The sequence below is a fragment of the Silurus aristotelis genome (genome assembly GCF_946808225.1).
Source record: "Silurus aristotelis genome assembly, chromosome: 24".
Classification (NCBI taxonomy): domain Eukaryota; kingdom Metazoa; phylum Chordata; class Actinopteri; order Siluriformes; family Siluridae; genus Silurus; species Silurus aristotelis.
The window spans coordinates 7,441,626-7,465,015 of record NC_139597.1 but is presented as its reverse complement, the minus strand read 5'-3'; the positions used below and the strand labels follow the sequence as shown (position 1 = coordinate 7,465,015).

Genomic DNA, 23,390 nt, shown 5'->3' with positions numbered 1-23,390 from the left:
TCAGTTGGCGCTACTAAATGTGTATCAGACAGTCAAAACATCATTACAGAATTGACAGAGAAAAAAGATCCTAAAATGTTTTTCCATCCTAAAGGCAAATAAATTATCCATTATAAATAGTTACCCAGAAACCCCTATATGTGAGTGAACACCTACAGTACATACGTCAGCCATTCTGTTCTGTTTACCGTTAAACTAAGTGTAATTGTATTGTGTTAGTAAGGAAATCTCACTGTGCATTCATTTTATTAATTGGATTTAAAAAAGCTCCTCCGATTGGCTAACACAGCAGCACATCCATTCACACTGCATGATAATGTATTCACTGTAACATCGTCCTAGTTTACAATTACGCCACTTCTAGGTGTGTGATTGTAATGAGAGTAACTCTGTTCCACACATCCAAGCTGCACAGTAAACCTCTTACATGTGTTTTATTCGTTATGATCATAAACCTTGGTGCTAAAGTAGGTAATATGAGGCAGTACAGTATGTTATGGAAGTATGCAGCTGTGTGTGTTTGTGTGTGTGTGAGTGAGTGAGATATGAGGAGTGAGAGCTGTCGCTATGGCACAGGTAGCCCAGGGAAAAGCCAATTATCCAGAGGGTATCCTACTGATGAACTCAAGATCTATCTGGACAGATTTTTATCTGCCTTACCTTCATTATCATACTATCAGAATGCGAGCGTAAGATTGAGGACCACTTTCATCTCCCAGTACATCACCATCTCCGCCTCTTTTCTTTCTTTTCCCATTCAAAATGTGTCGCTTTATCTTAAATGAACTCTCCCTCTCTTACTCGGTCACTCTCTCTCCATCTCCTGTATATCCCTGTATTCTTGTGTTCACATTCTTTTTTTGCCTGATGAGGTGTTTTTTTGTTTTGTTTTGTTTCGTTTTTAGCCCAAGCTTCCACAGCAGAGGTCAGAGTGGAATAACATAAGAACAAAGAGCTATCACAAATGTACTTTCATAGCTCCACTCTAAAAGAAAACACATTAATGATGGATGTAGATGGATAATGTCTAGTGGATTTATGAGAATTTATTAGAGAAGATAAAACTTTTAAAGAGCAGAGCAAAGAAATTATAATCCTTCAATAATCCTTCAGCGAGACAGATGTGTTGCTGTTGATTTTGGCCTGAAACTAATTCTAGGAAATGACAAACGATATTACAGATAAACTAGCATGATTGCTCATTAATTCTAGAAATTATATTCAGTATCTGTGCTTTTTTTCTGGTCAGAATCATTGTGAATCTAAAGTCTGTCTCAGAAACACTAGACATGATGTGGGAATACATTCTGGATGCGATACTATTCCATGCATTCACATATATTCACACCTTTGTTCACACAAGGGGAAGTTTAGCAAAGTCAGTCCACCTGCTGACATGTTTTTAAGAGTTGGGAGGAACCTGAGAGCCCAGATGTATCTCATGAGAAAGCAGAGAACCATCTCAGTGTGCATGCTTAAAATTGAACCAGGGATCCTGGCGCTGTGAGACAGCAGTGCTACCAACAATTCTTTTTTTAACAACAGTTTTTTAATGCTGTGCATAAAATAGCAATTCCATAAAAGGCAAAAAGTCATAGAACAAACCGTTGTTTTTAAATTATATATGCATTGTGAACTGATCAGAAACAGGGTACATTGCATTACATTTGCATAAGAAACAAAACAAATAATATGAAAACGAAATACAATTTTACAACTTAAAACACAAGTAAAACATCTGCAATATAATTTGCTTGCTGATGATTCACTAAAAGGATTCTTAATTGGAAATGTGGTTGGCTAAGTAATGCTTTAGTCTACTCATATACATAATCTAAAACATAATGCATTCAGGTTATCTGTTACCATCACTGCAAAGTGTCATTTTGAAGATGGTTATGTCTTTCAAAGAAGAAATCTTGTGTCAAGTACTTTAGATTTTATTTTTATTTTGGTTCACATTATTGCATTTAGAGCTCACAGGCCATCGTCCATGCAATGAATATACTGTAAGATGCATTTTATTGTGGAGGTGTAATTATATAAAATGAGCTTACCTACTTCACTGACTGTCCTGCACTCAACAAGGCTCTCCATCTCACATCACAGCTGCTGGTTTCATGAGTTTTGAGCGAGCAGTTTCACTCAAAGTCAGTCTACTTTATGCTTGCATTAGCAAATGTTTCCAACAACCAATCACTGAACACCATTGTTCCGAACAACTATTCAATAATAAGCATTATTCCTAACCTCCAATCACTGATCACCATGATTCCAAACATCCAGTCACTGATCTTTATCCCCAAAATCTAATCACTGCTCATCATTATTCCAATCAACCAATCACAGACCAGTATTGTTCCCAATCAGTTGTTAACTGATTGTAAATACACTATCACTACTGTCACAAATGCTCTGTTTCCAGCAACTACACACTGATCACTATTATTCCAAACAGCCCCTTGCTGATGACTGTTCCCAAACTCGGTCATCATTATTCCCAATAACTAATTACTAAACATCACTGTTCTCAGCAAATAATCACTGATCACTATTGTTCCCAATCTCTATTGTTTCCAACAACCAATCACTGATCGTCATTATTGCCAATATCAAATCACTGAGTGACACTGTTTCTAACAACCTATCACTGATCACTATTGTTCCCAATGACAAAAAAACACTATTACCACTGTCACAAATGCTCACTGGTCCCAATATCAGTCATAAAAGACATTTATACCATCTGTTATCTGCCATCAGAACTTTATAACCCATTTTGATATGTAAATAATCAGGGTGAGTCAATATGCAAATTAGTCTATGATATCATCTGACTTCTGGTGACTTTTTGAACATGCTTCAGCTGCTTCATATTCAGAAACACTGATTGTAAAAAAAGATATTTGTAGATTTTCATGTTGTGTAGAGTTGTGTAGAGGTGCAAACAGGAACAAGTCAATTTGCTACAAAAAATAATATTTTATTTGTGTGATGATTTGTCTAATTTTCTGATCTGTTCTGAATGGCTAAGGCTCAAATCAAACATACATTACTTCTCCATGTAATATTACAGAGACACTTTAGAAACAACAGCCGTCATTTCTTTACGTATGCAAGCAGAAGAAGGTCTGACTCATGAACATGGTTGTGAATTAAGTCCGGTTTTGATCAGGTGGGTAGTGTAGGATTCTGGCTAGGTTTATGAATTATATATTTCAAGTTGGAATGAGGCAGTTGTGGAAAAACTTCAGGTAACACAAAAGGCCCTGGAATGTGTTTTGGTATTTGTGGCATTTTATTTGAACAAAAGCATTTTATTGTTCTTTATATTCAAAATAATGGCAGTTTAAATGCAAAATGATAGCACCTTTATTTCCTCACAGCTAGCTAATGTTTTTTAAATGAACGAAGATTGTGAAGAATCATCTAAGCATGTTTAGTTTGTTCTATATTTTGACAGTACTATGACGTATGGCAAGCAAAACCTGCACGATTGGTTTGGGTCTAGCCGGAGTATTCTCTATCTCTCTCTCTCTCTCTCTCTCTCTCTCTCTCTCTCTCTCTCTCTCTCTCTTTCTCTCTCAAGGAGAAGGCATGAGGCAATACTTCTAAGGATACACAGAACCTTGCACTGACTTGACATCTGCAGCACTACAGTCTTGGATTTTAAAAGATCTTTTGTTTTTTATATAATAATAACAATAATATGGATCAACTATAAATAAACTATTTTGGAATAAAAAGTCTATACATTTAAATATATATATTTAAAAATAAAAAAATTATAAAATTAATCAATAATATAAAGAAACGTGTTTAAAAACTGACTTAGCTGCTTTTCTTTCATGTATTTTTTTATTTTCTGTCAAATTTGAATAGCTTATATTCCAAATATTGCAACACAACAAAGGCTGCTAAATTTGTCTTCATACTTTCACCTCGAAATGTTCAATAAGCCAGCACTTGATTATCGTTTAGCCTGATATTGAGAATATCCTGTCTGAGACAAAGGCTCTTTACCATTAAGCTTTACCAGTAAAAGAGTCTTATAATAAAATTGAAATGAAACAGATAGCCAGTGCATTGATGAAAGTCTGGCGGTGGTATTCTGAATGCCTTTGTCCTTTTTGTATACACAATAAATAAATAAATTATGTATTTAGACAGTCTAGACAGTTGTTTTTTTTTTTTTAAACAGCAGTTTGGTTGGACTTATTAACTTATATTTACATATTAATAACATAAGAAAATAAAACAAGACTGCGAATTTATTTTCATATATTTATTTTTTAGAGTCATAGGTCCAGTTATCCTGAAATTCCTATTCAGTACCGTGTGCAACTCTAACTTCAAGTATGGCTACCATGAACTCCCAGTGTCATGCTCAAGTCATGCAAGTCATACTCAAGCTCAAGGCATTTTCAAGTCTGAGACAAAATTCTTGCAAAAAATCTACTATGTATAAGTTGTATCCTTAACTTCAAGTACCATTAAATCATAATTAAATGGGGAAGGGAATATGGTACAACCATAACTTTGCCTAGAGGAGGCCACTTTCAAAAAAGTCACTGACTGGGCATTAGGCAAGGAAAAGATGATTATGGGTAACTCTCGAAATATTCCATGCTTATTTGTGTGGACTGGTGTTCTTTAGGTGATAAGATATTTCACCATATGAAACTCCTTGTGCCAAAGCCCTGGTCTTATCATCCCAGAGAAACATTTACCAGCTTTGCTGGGTCTTAAACATGCATGTTATGAAAATGTAAAATGTAATTTTCTATGGTGTACCAGTCTTCCCTAAAGTCCAGCTTTGTGGAGTGTCCTGCAATATTACATACATTTTAGCTAGTAATGTTATTAGCAAGTCCAGTATGAATTCATGTACATCCACTGTTCATTCATATATAATATCCTATACAGGTATGATGCTGCAGCAGGTATGGCTTTGTGTTTGACATTATTTGATATGAAATTTATGACAGCATTACAGTGCATTGCATTGCAACTCCAACTGTTCTCACCCATTCTGGATGAGCCAGTTTTCTTACCCACTCATACCAGCTGGTACGCCAGTATACAGAAAACAAGAACAGCCCGCAATTAAACTGCATCCATTACTACTACCAACTAATACAAATAATTATCAAAACTGCATGTAGCATTTTCCGGATTCAAAATAATGTAGAATATAAAAATAAATAGTAAAATGTATATATACATGCCACTTTCACCACCTACCAGGTCTCCAGGTGGGACAGAATAGAATTCCCAATGTTCTTCTCTGCTGAAATTTACAGTTCCATCAAAAACCAGCAACTACTGAGCCAATGTTAATAACTTAGACAAGTCTAGATATTTATTCAGGCTGATCTGACAGGTCCATTTCCTTTTTAAGGAGATTATAGTTTGTTCTACACCCTTAATAGCAGAGAAAGTAATTACTGACAAAGTCAGACATACTAACATAAGAGCTTACATTACCTGAACCAGAAATCAAACCACATTTACCACCTTCATAGAGTCACTGGCCTTAACCCACTGAGCCACCAACAAGCTGCTGGTTCTTTTTTTTTTTTCAAGGTTTTATACCACCCACTGCAAGACTAAAAGTCTGTATCAGGACTTCTTGATGAATTTTATCCTTTATTTGGAAGTTGTCTCCACCTTACCACTCAAGATGTAAAGGAGAAACATCTGTAGTGCAGGTTTATATATATATATGGCTGGAAAAAAGTTCTGTGAAAAAAAAGTTCAAATCTGACATTTTTTGGTTTTATCAGAAGAACTTATGTAAGAAAGAGAACTGGAGAGAACATGTTACCAGACTGCCTCACACCCACAGTCAAAACTGGAGGTGGAAGCCTAATGTTTTGGGGTTGTTTTGGACACAACACTGGTTACAGGGAAGGTTGGAGACTTTTAAAGATGAAAGAAATACTAAAGCATGGCTACCATTACATACATAATTGCAATGCCATGCAATTATATCTGGATTGCAGCTAATTGGAACCAACTTCACCATACAACCCGATCCAAAGCATAAATTCAAGCGTTATTTAGAAAGCAAACAATCCTGTGTAGTGGTCTTTTTTTTTTTTTTTTTTTTTGATGTGGTAGCATTACATTTTTCTTTCACTTGAGCTAGGACACCCAAAACTGTTCCAGCATGATAATGAACACTCTGTGCACAAAACCAGAACTTAAATGGCCTCCTATAGAACTCTGACCTCAACCCTATTGAACACATTTGGGATGAATTGGAATGCTGACTCCTCACCCTACATAAGTACCTGACTTTACAAAAGCCTTTGTGGCTGAATGAGCACAAATCTCCGCAAGCACACTTTAACATCTAGTGGAACAACTTCCCAGAAGTGTGGAGGCTACTATAAAAATTTGACTTCATAAAGAAGTTTTGTACAAGTTTTCTTTATTAATGTTGTTGATACCTGGGCCAACATAATTTGTTTAGCTGGATCATTCCCTCATCCTTAATCTTAAAGATCATAGACCAAGGGTGGGCAATTAATTTTTACAAGGGGCCACGTGAGAAACCTGAATTGTGTCAGAGGGCCACACCAACGATAATATTTTAGGGATGCACCGAAATGAAAATGAAAATTCAAATGGCAATGAAATCCACAATTTTTTGTGTTGTGCCTTTTGCCTTGGCACCATCACTGGAAAACTTTCCTGCCTTTTCAAAAACGTCCTCTACAGACGGAGTGCGCATGCTCGGATTGACTACTTTTCTGTGCAGCGTTCTTCTCATATTTAGAATGGCAATCGGGATGTTTGGATTTCAGGTGATAAATTAAACCCCGATGTGGAGAAACTCTTTGCAGATACACCCCCTCTTGAAATTTCAGCATTGCATGTTTTGCAAATCGCTATCCCCACACCGCAGACATGTTGCTCTTATCCAGATAACCGTGTGCTGGCTGCGCTTTTTTATTGCGTCATTACAATTGTGTTTCTGCCGTGTTGTTTCGGTGATTTGGGTATTTCGGCCGAAAATTTTCGGTGCATCCCTGTAATTTATGATTGGTCTCACGCGGGCCGGACAGGGACGTACAAAGGGCCCGATGTGGCCCCCGGGCCGTAGTTTGCCCAGGTCTGTCATAGACAGTCTTCCCTCAAATGCAGCAATCTTTTACCTCATACAATGACAGAGCTGTGAGTGAGGGCATCTTTCCTCAATCCGATGTGTGGATCTTGAAGTATCTTAAAGTTACAGGGTTACTAATATAGCAAAGTACACCTGGCTAACAACCGAACAACCAATTCACAAACACATATATAAATAACCACATATGCAACTATATTGATTGAGTATGTTAATAAACTGCACAATACAAAAAAAATTACACAAAACGACAAATTATACAGTATTTGATACCAGACCAAATAGAACATCATGAAAAATGCTACAATGATTTCAGGAAACAGCTAGACAAGCATTTCACATCTCTAATTTCTGAAAAACAGAACTAATATTAATTAGAGGATGATTTTTTCTTCTTGATCTTGGAATGCTCTGACAGTACTTGCAGTGTGTGTCTGTCTTATGCATATTTCATTGACAGCTCCAATTAAATGTCGAGGAAAAGGACACCATTCAAATGTCAAAGCGATTTCAGAGTCTTCTGGTTTTCATACAAGCAAGACTTCTCCATTAAATACACATTCAAGCACCTTAAATAAGACTAATACTTATGTGTGTGTGTGTGTGTGTGTGTGTGTGTGTGTGTGTGTGTGTGTGTGTGTGTGTGTGTGTGTGTGTAAGAGAGAGATTGTTCCGATGATTGACATCAATGGCTCTAAAATCAGTTTAAGTGCCTCTGATGTCAAACAGAAATAAACAAAATCAGTGTCCTGTAGGAAAAAAAACAGTGCAAATCAATGGCAATGAAGGACTTTCTAATTCCACTTAACACCTTGTCCCTTTAGATGGCAATACAAGTCTCTGTCTTAGTCTGATCCTCTTTGTGTTTGACTTTCTCTCTCTTCCCCTCCCCCTTTCACACATTTACATGTCAGCACAGTGTTTCAAGCATTATTATGTACAGATACCTGCACGACTGTGAGCAGTACATCAGTCATTTCTAACTACATATGGATGAGTTTGATTTTGTATTTGCAACTGGCACAGCGCACAGACATCGCACATTCTGAATCGCAGTCTAGGACCATACATACATACTAAAGCAATGAATGCCTTGCTCTGGAGAGCAGAAAAAAACATCTGTCAAGCCATGTCTTCATGTTACCATGACAACAGATGTAGAGAAATGATTACCGATGTTCATCCTGTTGTTGATGAATGGTGTCATTCAGTTTTTTGCAAGGGTCTGACTTGAGTCAGTCTACTGAGCAGCAAGAAACATCTATAAGAACTGGTCCTTCCAATAAGCTCTATCCAACAACCTATCTGCAGACTAGACTTTGTCATACTGAGTCTTGACTGCATTGAGATCTAACCCACTGTACGCACCATGTTTTGTCACTTTAAGGTACCATGACAGGTAGGTTCCGAGTTTGGACCTGAGTTTAGATTATTGACTGTGTGGAGTTTCAGACAGTCTGCATGAACACTTTCCCTCAAAAACATGCAAATATGTGGACTGGCTAAAGATAGAAGTGAATATGTGTACATTGTGCCCTGCAATGTGCCCAACTTATGTTCGTGGGGTACGGGGTGTAAAGCACTGACATTAATATCTGACTATATATCTGTATCTGTAACTCTGTTCGGTTTTTAAAACTAGCATAGGTGTGGCATACCTGGAAGCTGCATTTAAAAATACACCTAAACAATATGCCTCCCCAAAACATTGAGAAGAACCTACACTGTATTGAAAAATGGCTATAAGATACCTGGCTATAAGGATTTTAATTACATTTTTAAACTATAATCCACCTTTAGTCTCCATTTGCTGTTATCATAATCTCCGCTCTTCTGGGAAGATGTTCCATTAGATTCTGGAGTGTGCTTGTAGAGATTTGTGCTTATTCAGCAAAAAAGGTGTTAGTCAAATACTAATGTAGGGTGAGGAGGCCCGATGTGCAGTCAGCATTCCAATTCATTCATGTGTTCAGTAGGGTTGAGGTCAGAGCTCTATAGCAGACCAGTGAAGAACAGCATATTCAGTATAAACAATATTTTTTCATGGAGCTGACCCAAGGGCATTGTCATGCTGGAACAGGTTTGGGTCTACCAGAAGGGAAAATGAATGCAACCACATCCAAACGTATTCTCTTCGATTGGAGGCCACTCTGTGCAGCTGGGCAGACCCACAGATGACTGAACAATACTTTTGTAATTAAGTCTCTTAGTTAATTACTTAATTAGTTCTGTTTTATTAATCCTGCTCTTTCAGGTATTGTTTACATTTGTACCTACTCATAATATTTTACAAATTAATGTAATTTACCAAATATGTAAACATTAGTAGCCTCAAGAAGATACTAAGGATGATAATTGCATTAAAATAATGTGGAAATGCAAGCTTTATATCTGATATCTGTGACATGACACAGAGTCCTAGTACCTTAAATGTGTGCCATTGTAAAATACATTCCCAACATAAAAACACATATGATGCAATTGATAGGTAAGGCATAGCCTAGCATCTTTATTCCTATTAATGAAAACATTTCTGCCCATCAGAGCCCTGGTATTATTTATTTCACCAGACCTTTTATTTGAACCGCATGGTCCATCTAAAAAAAAAAAAAATGTTGATTATCAAGGCAAAATTGTTGACTGAATATTAACAAGCTAAAGTGCCCTATGCTTTGTCATATATTCTTTGGGGTAAAAGTTTAAGCAGTTGCACTACTCCTGTGTTGGGTATAATTCTTGCTTTGTAGGCAGCCTGAAAGCTCCCCATTCAGTCAGGCAGCTGCAGAGAACGTGATTCTAATAAAAAATAAAAAAAAGCCCATTTTCCTCTCTACACGGCCCTTAACAAGTGCCTCGTCTTTTTCCTACTCTGAATAGGAAGCTGATTGGTGTCATCTCCCTCCCTGTCTGCTTGGCCCTGGTCAAAGTCCAGCCCTTCTGGTGAACCATTGATCAAAGGAGATGGACAAGAGTAGCAGAGGAAGAGGATAGGGATGGAGCAACCCACCTGGACGAAGGAGAGGTCATACATACAGAGATCAGAGCTGGTACAGATCCCAGCTAGGAGCTCAATCAGGTCTATTGAGCCCTGTTTAAGGCTGCAGGAAGTGCAGACAGAGTGACGGGTAAGGATAGAAGTTTCTCTGTGTGAACAACTTGAAAAAAATAAATAAATCGATATTAAAATCACTTTTTGTGCAGTGAAATTATTAGGTCACATAACAGCAATGATAGTATTGTACAGAGCATTAGACCAATAAGGCTAAATTTTGTACACGCGTGAAGCCGTTAATTTTAATGATTGTTACTTTGTTATTTTGACTGTCAAGTTATTACCATACGTTCCCTGCCAATTTTTTTCAACTTCCTTTTTCGGTTATATCTAATTCGGCTCTCATACATAAGCCTAATTTATCAAACCGGATACATATATATTTATAAATTATTCACAGATGCATTTCCACAAGAAATGCATGTATAATCCATAAATCAATTGTGTACATTTACAAATAAGAAGACTCACTGATGTGATAATGTGCACCTCAATTGATCAACTTCATATTAATAAAAGTTACTGTATTTTTTACGAAATCCACATATTAGGACAAACAGTGGCAGGCCGTGCATTTGGTACCTGGGCCTTCAATGGGGATTTACCCGAATTAATCCACCTTTTAATACGACCAGTATTGCGTCGCAATTAAAGAAACCATTAACACTATACAAAAACACAATATAACAACGCGTGGCATTACAGAGAGAGGCATTTCACATGAATACTATTATACTAAAGCAAGAAACACAGATAAGAACTGTGCCAACTACATCATCTGGAATAGTTTAGAATCAATATTTGTCTAATAACATGACAAAAACATACTAATTTAAATAAAATACAACCTACTCACCAGAGATACAGACTCATAATTTTTAAACCCTTTCCTGGGCTGAGACACACTAGCTAGCTTCGGGGTTGGCCGACCTCCTTACGATATCTAACTTTTCTTCAAAATGTATTTTTAAGTTTGTCTGAACCAAATCAATTTCTCTTCCTCCATGGGCATAAAAAGTCTATATCAGATGTATTAATGTGTGCAGAGCTACACACATGTTTTGCCAGTCAAACTTGGCTGTAACAGTGTACCTCTAACCAACCAATCAGAGAACGGAAAAATGCTGAAGCTATTCTGGGCCAGCTAGCTGCCTGTGAGGTGAATATGAAATCTGATTGGTTGAAAAAACAATGATTTTTCTTGAAGAGACTATGGTCAAAAGCCAGCAGAACAGACATTGAAGGCCCTGGGCAGATTAGATTGACATGGCAGCACATAGAGGCTAAAATCTGATTGGACAAAAGAATCTAACATCCACATACACGTACTGGAAGCAGTGCAGCCAAGAGAAACGCTACGAAATGAAGAGAATTGACGGTTGGGAAAAATTAATACAATTTCATGGAACAAATATTAGAATTAAGGTTGTAAATGAAGGTCAGTGCTTCTGATAGTGTTTAAGCCAGTCAGAGAAGGCTTTGCTGGCCCTGATCACCCACCACTGAGGACAAATCCGACTAGTCATTAAGTTAGGACAAATAAATTGGCACCATACAACAGGAGGAAGAGTTGCAGTGGCTGAGCTGCATTATTACACCCTTAGGAGGCATCCATTACCATTTAATTGATGGGATTTTTTTTCCAGCTCTATAAGCTTTGCCTTTAATGGAGTTTTGTTGTTGTCACAAAACAGATGATGCTTTACAGGTGATTGGTATTTATTAACATACACATGAATATGAACAAAATCAATGTTATAGTAATGCAAGTCAGGTAGAATTAAATGTTTGGTTATGGCTACAAAATCATTTACAAAATTTGACTAGAAGATTAATCTCATTACAATATAATAATATTATTCATGTCAGACCACAGCAAATCAACACCCTTCAATCAAAAAGAGCTCATATTTCTTTCTCAGATCTCTTTCATTCCAAACTTAATGTAAATATCAACTCTTCACATTCTTTCCTGTCCAGTCCTGTTCTAATGTATTCTGAATAAAAAAAACGGTATGGGCTCCATTTGCTGGGTTCTTCTTTCTGACCTCTATCAGTTCTGGGCTTGTACATTGTTTTTTTGGGGTTTTTTTTTTTGGTTTTTTTCATTATATTTTAGCTTGGTGATCGGATGGCTTAAAAGTTTTATGTTCTGATAACTAAAATGCTTGGTAACATGTCAAAACTGAAAAGCCAGACATAAAGGAGAGAAGCACAGAAATTGGTGCCACCGAGAAAAATGATGTTGGTCCAGTGATGGCTTTTTCAGTGTTATTACGGTCCTAAGGAGCCAATGGGAAGGAGACATATGAAGCCGGAATTACAGTGACATTTCGAAGAAGAAAGAAAGCTTTTTCTGGTCTTATTTCACCTCTGTGGATGCATTTGTTCTCTCTTTACTCCTTCCTATAATTGCAAAAAGCAAACTGTCCACTTTAACAAATGAATATCCCAGAGTTCCACAGGTAAACACATGCGAATTAGTCTTTACTGCGTTCAGCGTCCCTACTCAATCCTTTTTCGACGTTTGCTATTCAAGCAACTCCCATACCACAAGATGCAGCATTAACCATGCTAGCCTGGCTTTAAGGTTTAATCTACAGTAAGTTCCAACAGTTAGAAAGGAAGTAAGCTCAGAACTACTCTGGGTCATGAAACATTGATAGCCATTCACTGGCTTCTGGCCACATGAAATAACAATATTTATCACTACCCCCCCAGCCTACGCTGTTCTCTGGGAATCGGCTTTACCGATGGCACTGCTTAGTTATGCAATAAAAGCTTGATGTGTGCTCAGAATAGTTTGCCTATAAGAGAAGATCAGTAGATGGTGTTAGTATTGTGTAACCCAGGTTTTGTTTTGTTCAGATGCTCCCAAAAGGTTAAGTAACGTAAGTAAAGCATCCGTGCTTCCTGCCTTCTACGCAAATTGTAACAGGAGCTTTGCAAATGTGGGTGGATAGTATTAAAGGAACATGAGCCTCAAATGGATCTTTGAGAGAGATATATACACACACATATATACGCACTGATATTCTGGGACCATTTGCAAAAAACATTCATCTTCAATATTTCCAATTCTTGTATCTTTCTAATTATTTACTGGCATCCTTCTATGCAAGACTCAGGCAGTAACACATCTTTAAATATATCCATTTGGACATTTGACCACAGTGCTCTTGAATTTTTGATTGTGCATATTCAGAAATGAAACTCAAACTGCAGTTTGAGCTGCAAGGCAAATTTCAGGACTATATAAATTATTAGTGCTGTTCTAATCTACAGTATTTATTGTTTCTTTGATAACAAGTAAGGGAATAACAATGTGTGCAGTTGGCAATATGGTGTAATTGGAAGAAGTCTCCAGTGTCATTGCTTTGTAACAGTCAGAGGTAAACTTTTTTCTACCTGAGTAGACGGCTTTGTGGTTTTTCTATAATGTAGCAAGCTTACATTTTGTTTTGTATTTAACCACACCAAGAAAGGAAATAAATATTGGACGTAATGATAGTAAAAGTGCTGTTACTGGGAAAATGATCAACTATGGGGTGGAAATAGTAGCTCTGCTTCATAGTAAGCTGTATCATACCACCCTGCATGTTTTGTTTTTTTATATAGCAGCATGGCCAAAGTGCTTAATTCCTTATGTGTTGAACACAGAAGAAAGTCTAGAACCTTAATGCTGACAATTTGGTTTAGTGAAATGCACAAGCAGCATGGAAGCAATTCCATCATCAATTCATGACACATACCGTATGTAGGTGATGTCAACAGGAATAAGGAAGCAAAAAACAAGGTTAAATGTCAATGAAAAAACATGTAAACTCACAGCACATGCCTCAAAGAGCACATCCACAATAAGATGCTCCAAAAATGATGAAAAGATTTGCAAGCTCTGGCTTGGGTTATGACTGTCAGAATGTTAAGCTCCTTCAGAAACCTAACATAGAAGTGTGGTGATGAATCGAGGTCTATTGCTGTGTCCTTCATGACCCAGCAATAGTAACAAATAAAATACTAAAGGCAAAAAAAAAGTTTAAAAGAAAACCTAAAAAAAAGTTTTATAATATATGAGGAATCAAAAGATATTGATAATGTTACACAGTAATGGTTGTCATTATATTACAGGAGAAATGTAATGTCTTTCAATGGCCTAATTATAGTTATAGATATACAGGAGTTGAGTAATGCATTATATCATGAGCATCATCACTGGAATAATAAGAATGATGTGGGGCAAGTTACTAGCCATGAACACTTGAAGATAGATAAACAGCTTCATTCATGATTTATAATTTTGATGATCTACTGAGTTCATGTCATGTTTCATCAGAATACCAAAACTGGTCAACAAAAAAGCTATAACCATTTTGTTTAAACACAAAATCACAAAACTTGCATGTCCTTAATCTGTCCTATTATGAAATGTGTGTAATTTGTGCTTATCCATCTTCTCATAGGCATTTTGGTCTAAGCCACAATTCCATGTATACAATTCTGTGTGCTTGATTTAAAAAAAGCTTAAATTAATACAAAATTTGCTTAAAGAGCTTTGGTAACAACATATATTCTGTTACGGGTGCCAAATAATAATTAAAAAAAACCCTATTGATGTCTTTTAATATTTAAAAGGCAGGAAGAGTTTCAACCTGACACATTCTCACAAGCATTATTATTTTCACTATAGGACTTCCTAATGGTATTTTTCAAAATAAATTACTTGTACCCTGAAGAGGCAAGCAGTAAAATTCTCTGATTAATGTCATCACCTATGTCTCATTAGGGTTTTGGTGACAAACCAAAAGGCCAGAACATCCTCCTCTCACAGTGTCAAATTTACACACCCAATGGATAGGAATTTCCCCATGGAGCTGAAGGGTAATCCTATCCTCATCTCATCTAATTACTACCCCCACCTCCTTCTCACTGTCTTTCTTGCTCATTAGGTTAGAGGACAGACGATGTGGTTTGGGTAGGGAGCCAAGCATCTCTCACTTTGTCTGTGCGACTCAGTGATTGCACTCTAAGGCCTAAACATCTTTATCATTTCCTGATGGGTTTCCTGTAGAGAGCTGAGGAACAGATGGTGGATGATGAAAACGGATTCACTTTCCTTGAGTGATCACTTTCTCTCTTTCTCTCTCTCTCTCTCTCTCTCTCTCTCTCTCTCTCTCTCTCTCACCTCGTTTTGTTTACTACTGTTTGCTTTACCTGTAATCTCTGGATGCCTCTGCCTGAAGAATTATTTCCCTTTATTTTTTTCTTCTTCTCCCCAATTCTCTACCAATATCTCCTAATCTTGAGGTTGTACACACTTGGAGTAACTGTCTAGTCCAGAAATCATCCATTGCTGGACTGACACATGGTCTAGCTGTGGGTGTTTTAGAGGGTCGAATCAAGCATTCCAAACACGTTGTAACAGAAACAATCAACCTATGAAAAAAATGGCCAAAGTTCAACATCTCCAGCTTTCTTACCATGAACCTCATAGCTTTTGTAACAGATCCTGTTTTGCCATCAATCATACAAGCAACTGTAACTTGTTCAGTTGATGGCAGCTCTTTGAGAATGGAAAGAGTTCAGATTTTCATAGATTTATCTGATTAATATTTTTAAAGAATAAAGATGTTTGTATAAAAAAAGTATGTGGGTTTTCTTTCAGTATCAAACACTTTCACGTGGAACTCATGTGCAGCTTACATGTAGCAAGAGGAGTGATTGATCTGTGGTTAAAATACTATGAAAACTTTAAATACTTCATACTAACCAAATGTAAATGAAGCACAACAGAAAAGTGCTTGAATTCCAACAATCTAATTAGCACTGGTGCTGCTCTGTGAACGAGGGGCCTGAATTGATTTTTTTACCATGTCACTTGTCATCACACTACCCAGTTGTGGGCATTGTGTATGCAGAAGAGGGCAATTCCTTCAAAATCTTCATGTGTCTTGTAGGAAGCAGTTTCCTGTTTGATAGATAGCTAGTGGTGGAAGGAAATGATATGAGAATCTGAAAAGAAAAAAAAACATTAAAACCGTGTCATCTGTTCCTTCTAATAGCAATTTAAACTTTTATAATAGCTATAAGGTAGCTTTTTTTTCCCCCCAACAATAATCAACTATCTAACATAGATACATTTACATTCATGTCACTTGGTAGCCACCCCTATCCAGAGCAACTTACATAGTGAATGATTCTAGATGCTGCCATTTTAATCTTATTAAAGGCCATTAAAATCATTTCCTTCTTCCTAAACAATTCCTTGGAATTCACAGTGAAGCCTTCGTTCCGCCAGGGACGAGATCAAGAACCACATAAGAGATTTATAGAGATTTTAAAGGCTGTTAGTTCATGTCTTTTATATTTTCTAGAAACACACATGCTTTTTTAAACATTCATTGTTTTCTTTAAGTCTGTCAATTTTAGGAAACGAATACAAAGTAATGCGTAAAGTCCTGTCATTTTACAATAGGGAAAAAACACAACCCTTATTCTTAAGCCCTTTCCTTTCAGCACTCTATTTTCACCCCTTCCTCTTTCTCTCGCTCGCTTATTCTCTCTCATGGGAATCTAATGTGTTTGTAAGGACAAAATTAATTTCCTTTGGGAATTAAAAAAAAGGGAGGAGGGGTGACAATGAGAGTAAAGTCAGCAGATTTCATGCAAAGATATGCTGTGTGTGAGGATTGTAATGGAGAATAGAATTCACACACACACACACACACACACACACACACACACACACACACACACACACACACACACACACTTCAAATGGTCATCCATTTTCAAGCAAACAATGACAAATCTGCCAGATAGTTATCTCTCTAACACATAAATAGAAAGACAGTGAATGGTCACTACACATTGTACTTTTCAGTCGATACACACACACTGTAACATGACCATATCTAATATGGTTTCTGAATCACGCTATGAGTAAAGAAAACAAGCCTTTTGCCAATTAAACAAAACACAGACAGCTTGTGCTACACACAGGTTTGTAACATTCACAACTCACAAAGACGCCTCTTCATCAAATAGCGAGTTACATAACGGTACACATACGCGCGTGTAAAAGCTTGCATGTGCATGTTGCACAGAGGCCATTTTGTGCTGTCATATGCAGATTCACCTTGGCAGAGAAAGCTGGAAGCCTTGAAGCTCTTTACAACTGTATCCTGAAACACATTAAAATGTTTATGATGAAATATTTATAATGAGTTTAGTCTGGCTACAATTTGTTCCCTGGTGCTGTATTTTATTATTATTTTTAGACAGATAGACAGATGTTGTGCCGCAGTGATCTCACTGGAGGACATTGTTTGCGCTGTAATTAGGAGACACAGGTCAAAGCTCTTAAGTGACATAATGTGTCTTTGTTTGCACCTAAATAAAAAAGATTAAAAAAAAGTTTCTCACTCAACATTTTCCAGCAAAATTCAACGTATTAAATGTTAATTATAAATACAATTGTTGGTGCAATTGTTTGTACTCGAAGTTCCAGAACGCAATGCAGCCATTCCACAGTATTCCCCCAAAAATTTGAAGACAAAGGGAATCTGCTTCATCACTTTCTTAATGTACTGTTGAGTAAAAATATTTGGCAACTGGCATTGTGGGCCATGTAGAACGTCATATCAAACATAGAGACTTTATATGTAAAAGATAAACCAAAAAAAGGAAATTCAGAATTTCATTTAAAAAAAAACAACACCATTAAAGATCCTGTATTAGTTATATTAACAATACCTGTTCCTTTGCCAGTTTATACAAATTATACATTGCTAATCTCTAAACAGGAATATCATATAATGATGATCACATCTCATCTGTAATATTTTCTCTGCTTATTCCAGTGAGAAAAGAATGTGGTTGGCCTCATTACTGTTCAAGAGTCAAAGCCCTCATAAGAAAAAAATGCTAAACATTACAAACAATTATATTCAGCATCAGTGATCTAAGATCATTCATTTATGCAAACCCAATAGCTGCAATTTGTTTGCTGATAAATTCACAATTACTTAAAGTTTTCTCTTTAAAAAAAAAAAAAAAAAAAAAAAAAAGCTTTTTTAAAACTCAATTGTATCATATCCCTGGCTGAGGGAAACCCAGAACTTTGATGCTATTAATCAGCAAAGACAACAACAATGATGCACCAAATATAGTATTTGCTGTATTAAAATGGCAATGTAATCACATCAGTGTATTTAAAAGGTTTACACACTGCTGTTTATATTGCAGAATTATAAGATAAATCATTTGAAATTGTGATTTGAAAAACCAACAAACTTCAAAAAATAAAAATAAATGTTTATGTGAAGAGAAGCATACAATAAAAAAAAGGGGGGAAAAGGCATACAATAATTTGTTTGCACAAGTGTGCTTTCTCTTTCAATAATACTTTGGAAAAGTACCTTCTGCCTTAACATGGCACTCAAACGTTTGGGTAAGAGTACAACTTAACACGCTTGCTGGCAAAAAAATGCTTCAGATCTAATAAAAATTGTGAGAGGATCTCTTCTGCGCAGGCCTCATAATGCTAATCCAGAGCCTGTCAAAAAGATTTAGATTTAGCTCTAAGTGGTCTATCCCAAAGTCTGATTTCCTTCTTTAGAAGCAATCTCTTTTGTTGATTTTGGTTTGTACTTTGGGTTGTTATAAGACCTGCATCTTCTGTACCAAAATGCCTTGGTATTCTTTTAAAACTAGAGCCCCTGTTCCAGCTGAAGAGCCCCATAGAATGATGCTTCCACCACCATGCTTTATCATGGGTATGGTATTCTTTAGGTGTTCAATGGTTACATAATGGAGTGGTAGCTCAGTGGTTAAGGTGCTGGGTTACTGATCAGAAAGTCGGGGATTTAAGCCCCGGTATCGCCAAGCTGCCACTCTTGGGCCCTTGAGCAAGGCCCTTAACCCTCTGTGCTCCAGGGGCGCCGTATCATTGCCAACCCTGCGCTCTGACCCCAGCTTCCAAGCAAGGTAGAATATGCTAAGAACAAATTTCACTGTGCTGTAATGTATATGTGACAAATAAAGGCTTTTCTATTCTATCTACCATTTTTTGGAAATTCCTTTCTACCCATCTAATAATTGGTACATTTCATAAATGAGATCCAATACTTGCATAATAAGCTCTTTGTAAACCTTGTATTCAGTAGTCGAATAAAAAACAAGATGTCAAGAAAAATCCTGCACAAAAGTTGGTCATTATTTGGGGATAACCTCAACGTGTCACGTCACTGATTACAGGTACGTATATGAGAATAGTTATATTTCAGCAGCTTGAATGTGATTGGTTCATTCCAAGCTCAGTCAAAGCCTCGCTTTTCACTCGGGCGCAAAAAGGATATTGCAGATTCCTTACGTTTTTTGTTTTGAATTTAGTTTGTTGCTATATAACAGTTGGGAAAGGATCTGGGTTTATTTATCATAGTTTCAGCTTTTACACCAAAACCATGCAGATTTAATTAGTACATATTCGTTAGTACAGTGCAGTGTTATGTAGCTTTATGTTGATTTATGTAGCACCAGGGTTCTGGAAGAACGTTGTTTCATTTCACTGAGTACTGCGTCAGCTATACATGGTTGAAATGAAAATAAAGGCTTCTTGACTCGACTCGACTTGATCTTCTATATCTAACATTAATCCAAAACAATCACAAACTGGGACCTAACTTTGATTACTAGCCTAAGCATTGATCTAGAAATAAAGATAAGTAAAATGGATCATCACACAGTGAACCCTTATTGGTTAGATTGTTATAAAAAAAAAAAACAGCAATAGAAGCGCGCTTCTGGATAGACCACATCTGGAGCTCGGCACAAGAAATGGATCAGAGCACACAGGACATATAGTGACTGATTTGAGGACTCTTGCATAACGCACGCCTTGTGATGTGTGCAGGATTACAGGCAGGGAAATTTCAGAGTTTGCATGGGATTGTGGATGTAAAACTGGCACAAGATGCTTACACAACTGATGGTTCGGTGTTCACCGGGGCACGAGAACATTAGATTCTTTTATGGTTTGTTCATTAGAAGCTATAAAGACCACAGCCCTTACGCATCAAGCCCTTACCTTTCCGAATGAGGTCCTCGATGTCCTGGTCGAAGCCGAGACGGTGGCATTTGCTCCACAGGCCCATGTTGGTGGAGTTGTACTGGCGGCTGCACTCGTCGGCGGCGCTCATGGCGAAAAGCTGCCGCCGGTTGCGCGTCACGAGTAGTTTGCCCTCCCAGCGGTCGAGGCGCGAGCGGCTGGCGCGCAGCGGCAGGCTGTTGTTGGGGATGTAGATGAAACCCGGGTCCTTGCGGCGGCTCGAGAAGCTGCGGCAGCGCTCGCGATAGCGTCTGGCGTCCGTCTCGTACCAGTGGTCGGAGCACACGGCCACGGCCAGCATGCCCAGCGCGCACAGGGACAGAGAAAGGCCGGCGTAGAGCAGCAGCTTGCCCGCGGCCATGCTCCTCTACTCCTCCTCGCAGCTCTCGATCTCACCTACACTGTAGGTCCTACAGCACCACGATCTGCTACGGCTGGGGCGCGCGCGCGAGCAAAACCCGGCGCGCAGCTGTGCGCATTACCACCCGGCACACACCTCAAGAAACGCCGGGACGGAAATCACTACAAATCCGCTTCGTTTCTTTCTTCTTGTATTAACACCTATAATCGGACCATCAGTAAACAGGGTGATGGGGGAGGGGACATCCGGTACCTTTGAAAGAAAAAAAACAAACTATTACAACATAACTGTAAATCAAGCGCGAGAACCTTTCATGCACTGTAGTATTTTAACCTACAGGCGACACCAGAGCCAACACTATGATGGAGAACACCTGTATTTATTACCATTATTCTATGAATGAATTTATTGCCATTGCATTTGCACACAATAAAGAGGGGCATGCATCAGCCTGAGAGAGCATGCCAAAACAAGGTCCAGAGCAAATGCATGTGATGTTGATGTGCCTATCCATCTCAACCCTTCTCTCAGCTTCTCAGCACTCCTCACGTTTTGTCTATCGTGCAATCTATAAAGAGTGCATCAGTGATCAATTCAGGAGAAATGCATTGCGATCCAGGTTTTATTTTATGATTTTTTTTGCAATCATGAAATTTTACCTAGTCGAAAGGCTACAAATGTGAAAGTATTTCTGACCACAATGCCATGTTGCTCTCTACACAAAGCATCCACGGGCCTTCGGTTCTTATTAATCACTCACCGTGAGATAATAATGATGCTGAAGCCGTCCAGTCCTAAATCCAGCCAGTGACGATAAATCCTGCTGGGTCTGTGACCAGTTGTGGATGGAACATGGTCTATAGTCTTTATCCAAAGCCACCTGGAGAAACCCGGAGACAGAACGGTGCCAGGATTTACTCGGATGGTGCAGATTCGGTTAACGTGGCCTCGGCGTTCTCCGTGCGCGTCTCTGTCTCCAAATCCAGCGGTGATGTCATGCTGCCAGCCCGAGACGCTCATTGTTTATTAAAGCACCTTCTTAAAGGCGCAGCGCCACCTGCGGAGGTTTGAGTCAGCGGTATGACGTCATGCGCGAGAACTTCCCCGGTTTCTGCAATCGGAAGTGGAAAAACTCCTTATAAAAAACAATCCTCTTAATAGAATCCTGCTTGCCACTAAAATTTGGAAGATTTGCATAAATATTGCAATAAATGAGAAATCAGGCTTCTCCAAATGTACCAGAAACGACCACTGTTTGCAATCAGCAGACAAAACAATTCAAAAGAGTTAAGTTTTTTGCATTAACCATTTATACTTTTGCTTTTACTTTCCTGTGAAATGTGCACAAAACACACAATTAGCCTTCATTTTAATTCCGTAAAAAAACGCACAAAAATGCAATTTTGTTGACGCTTCTGTTAGAAATGATGGTTTGAATTGTGTTTTTTGGGTTTTCTGCTTTATTATTGGATTAAGTGGTAGTTTAGCAGTTGAGGCTGTGGGTTACTAATCAGAAGGATGGGGATTCAAGAACCGGCAAGCTGCTACTGTTGGGCCCTTGAGCAAAGCCCTTACCCTCTAGTGCTGTATCATGACTCTGACCCTGGTCCCCTAATATACTGGGATATGCAAAAAAAAAAGAATTTCACCGTGCTGTAATGAACATATAACAAATAAATGCCTTTATTACTAATACAATTTATTCTCACTGCATGAGATACCTGTCTGTTATTCAGTGCTCTGTCATACTGCAATTCTGTGCATACTGCAAACACTGTGAGCAGAAAAGCATTGCAAACCATCTCGCAATCACGGAAAATATGTCTACCCATAAATAGGTTGATGGTTCATAATCTTTGAAGGAAAAATATACAATGAACAAAACTGTAAACCTTGCACAGGAACCATGCACTTTTCCAACAGTGACACCAAAGCAACCAAATAACAAAATGTTTCAATATACTATGTGGCGCTTATCTTCATAAATTTGTCTATTCAAAATTCTGTTAACATACTAATTAACACATTTGAGTTACCAACAGTTAATGTTCCTAGTTGATGAATATTATCCATTGTTCACCTGATTTGCTTTCTGACGCCCCTCTGAGTTATTAATACACCTAGCCAATTAGCAGAACTTTAACAAAGGCCCAGTGGGGCAGGAATCACCCTGTACCACATATGCTGTACTGACTGAGGAGGAAAAGCAATGGCTAGAACACTTATAGACTGGGTTGCCAAATTGGTTGTTACTTTATAGAAAATAACTGGAATTAAAACTGAGCTACTGTAATCTTAAAATACTGTATAAGTCAAAGTCACAGTGAACTTTATTGTCATTCAGCCAAGCAGCAAGGTGCAAAGCAGAATGTGGGGATGTAACATATAACAGTCAGCATATAACAGGTAACAAATAGACAGCAGACTAGATACAAGACTAGCAGAATTAATGCATGATAAATGGTCACATTGTAAAGTTTAGTGCACAAGTGGCAAGAATGTAAACTCTCTGTGACAAATATAAACTTATAATTTCTAAAGACGAATAATTAGCACAATAGTCTAAGACTGAAAAAGTCGTTATAGTCTTGACAGGTCAGTAGGTTTTACAGTATTGTCAGAGTGAGTTGAGTAGCCTGATGTCATGTGGGAAAAAGCTATTGCAGTCTGTTAGTCTGGTAGTTTTGCGACACATACTACAATAGCGTTTTTCAGAGGTACAGAAGTTTAAACAGGCTTT

At 37.8% G+C, this 23,390-nt stretch overlaps 1 protein-coding gene across 2 annotated transcripts in view; it reads right to left on the bottom strand.

The window, feature by feature from the left end:
- tmem178bb (transmembrane protein 178Bb) overlaps positions 1-21,761 on the bottom strand; it is a 485,881-nt gene extending 464,120 nt beyond the window's left edge. For both annotated transcript variants that reach the window (XR_014531328.1, XM_083528159.1), the window contains exons 1-2: positions 21,411-21,761; positions 20,269-20,902 (exon numbers count right to left, since the gene is read on the bottom strand). Coding sequence is in view for 1 of the 2 variants with exons in the window: in XM_083528159.1 (XP_083384285.1) it covers positions 20,269-20,650 (382 nt within the window). In the remaining variant the exon portion in view is untranslated. The remainder of the gene's footprint in view (positions 1-20,268; positions 20,903-21,410) is intronic.
- Between the last annotated feature and the right edge of the window lie 1,629 nt (positions 21,762-23,390).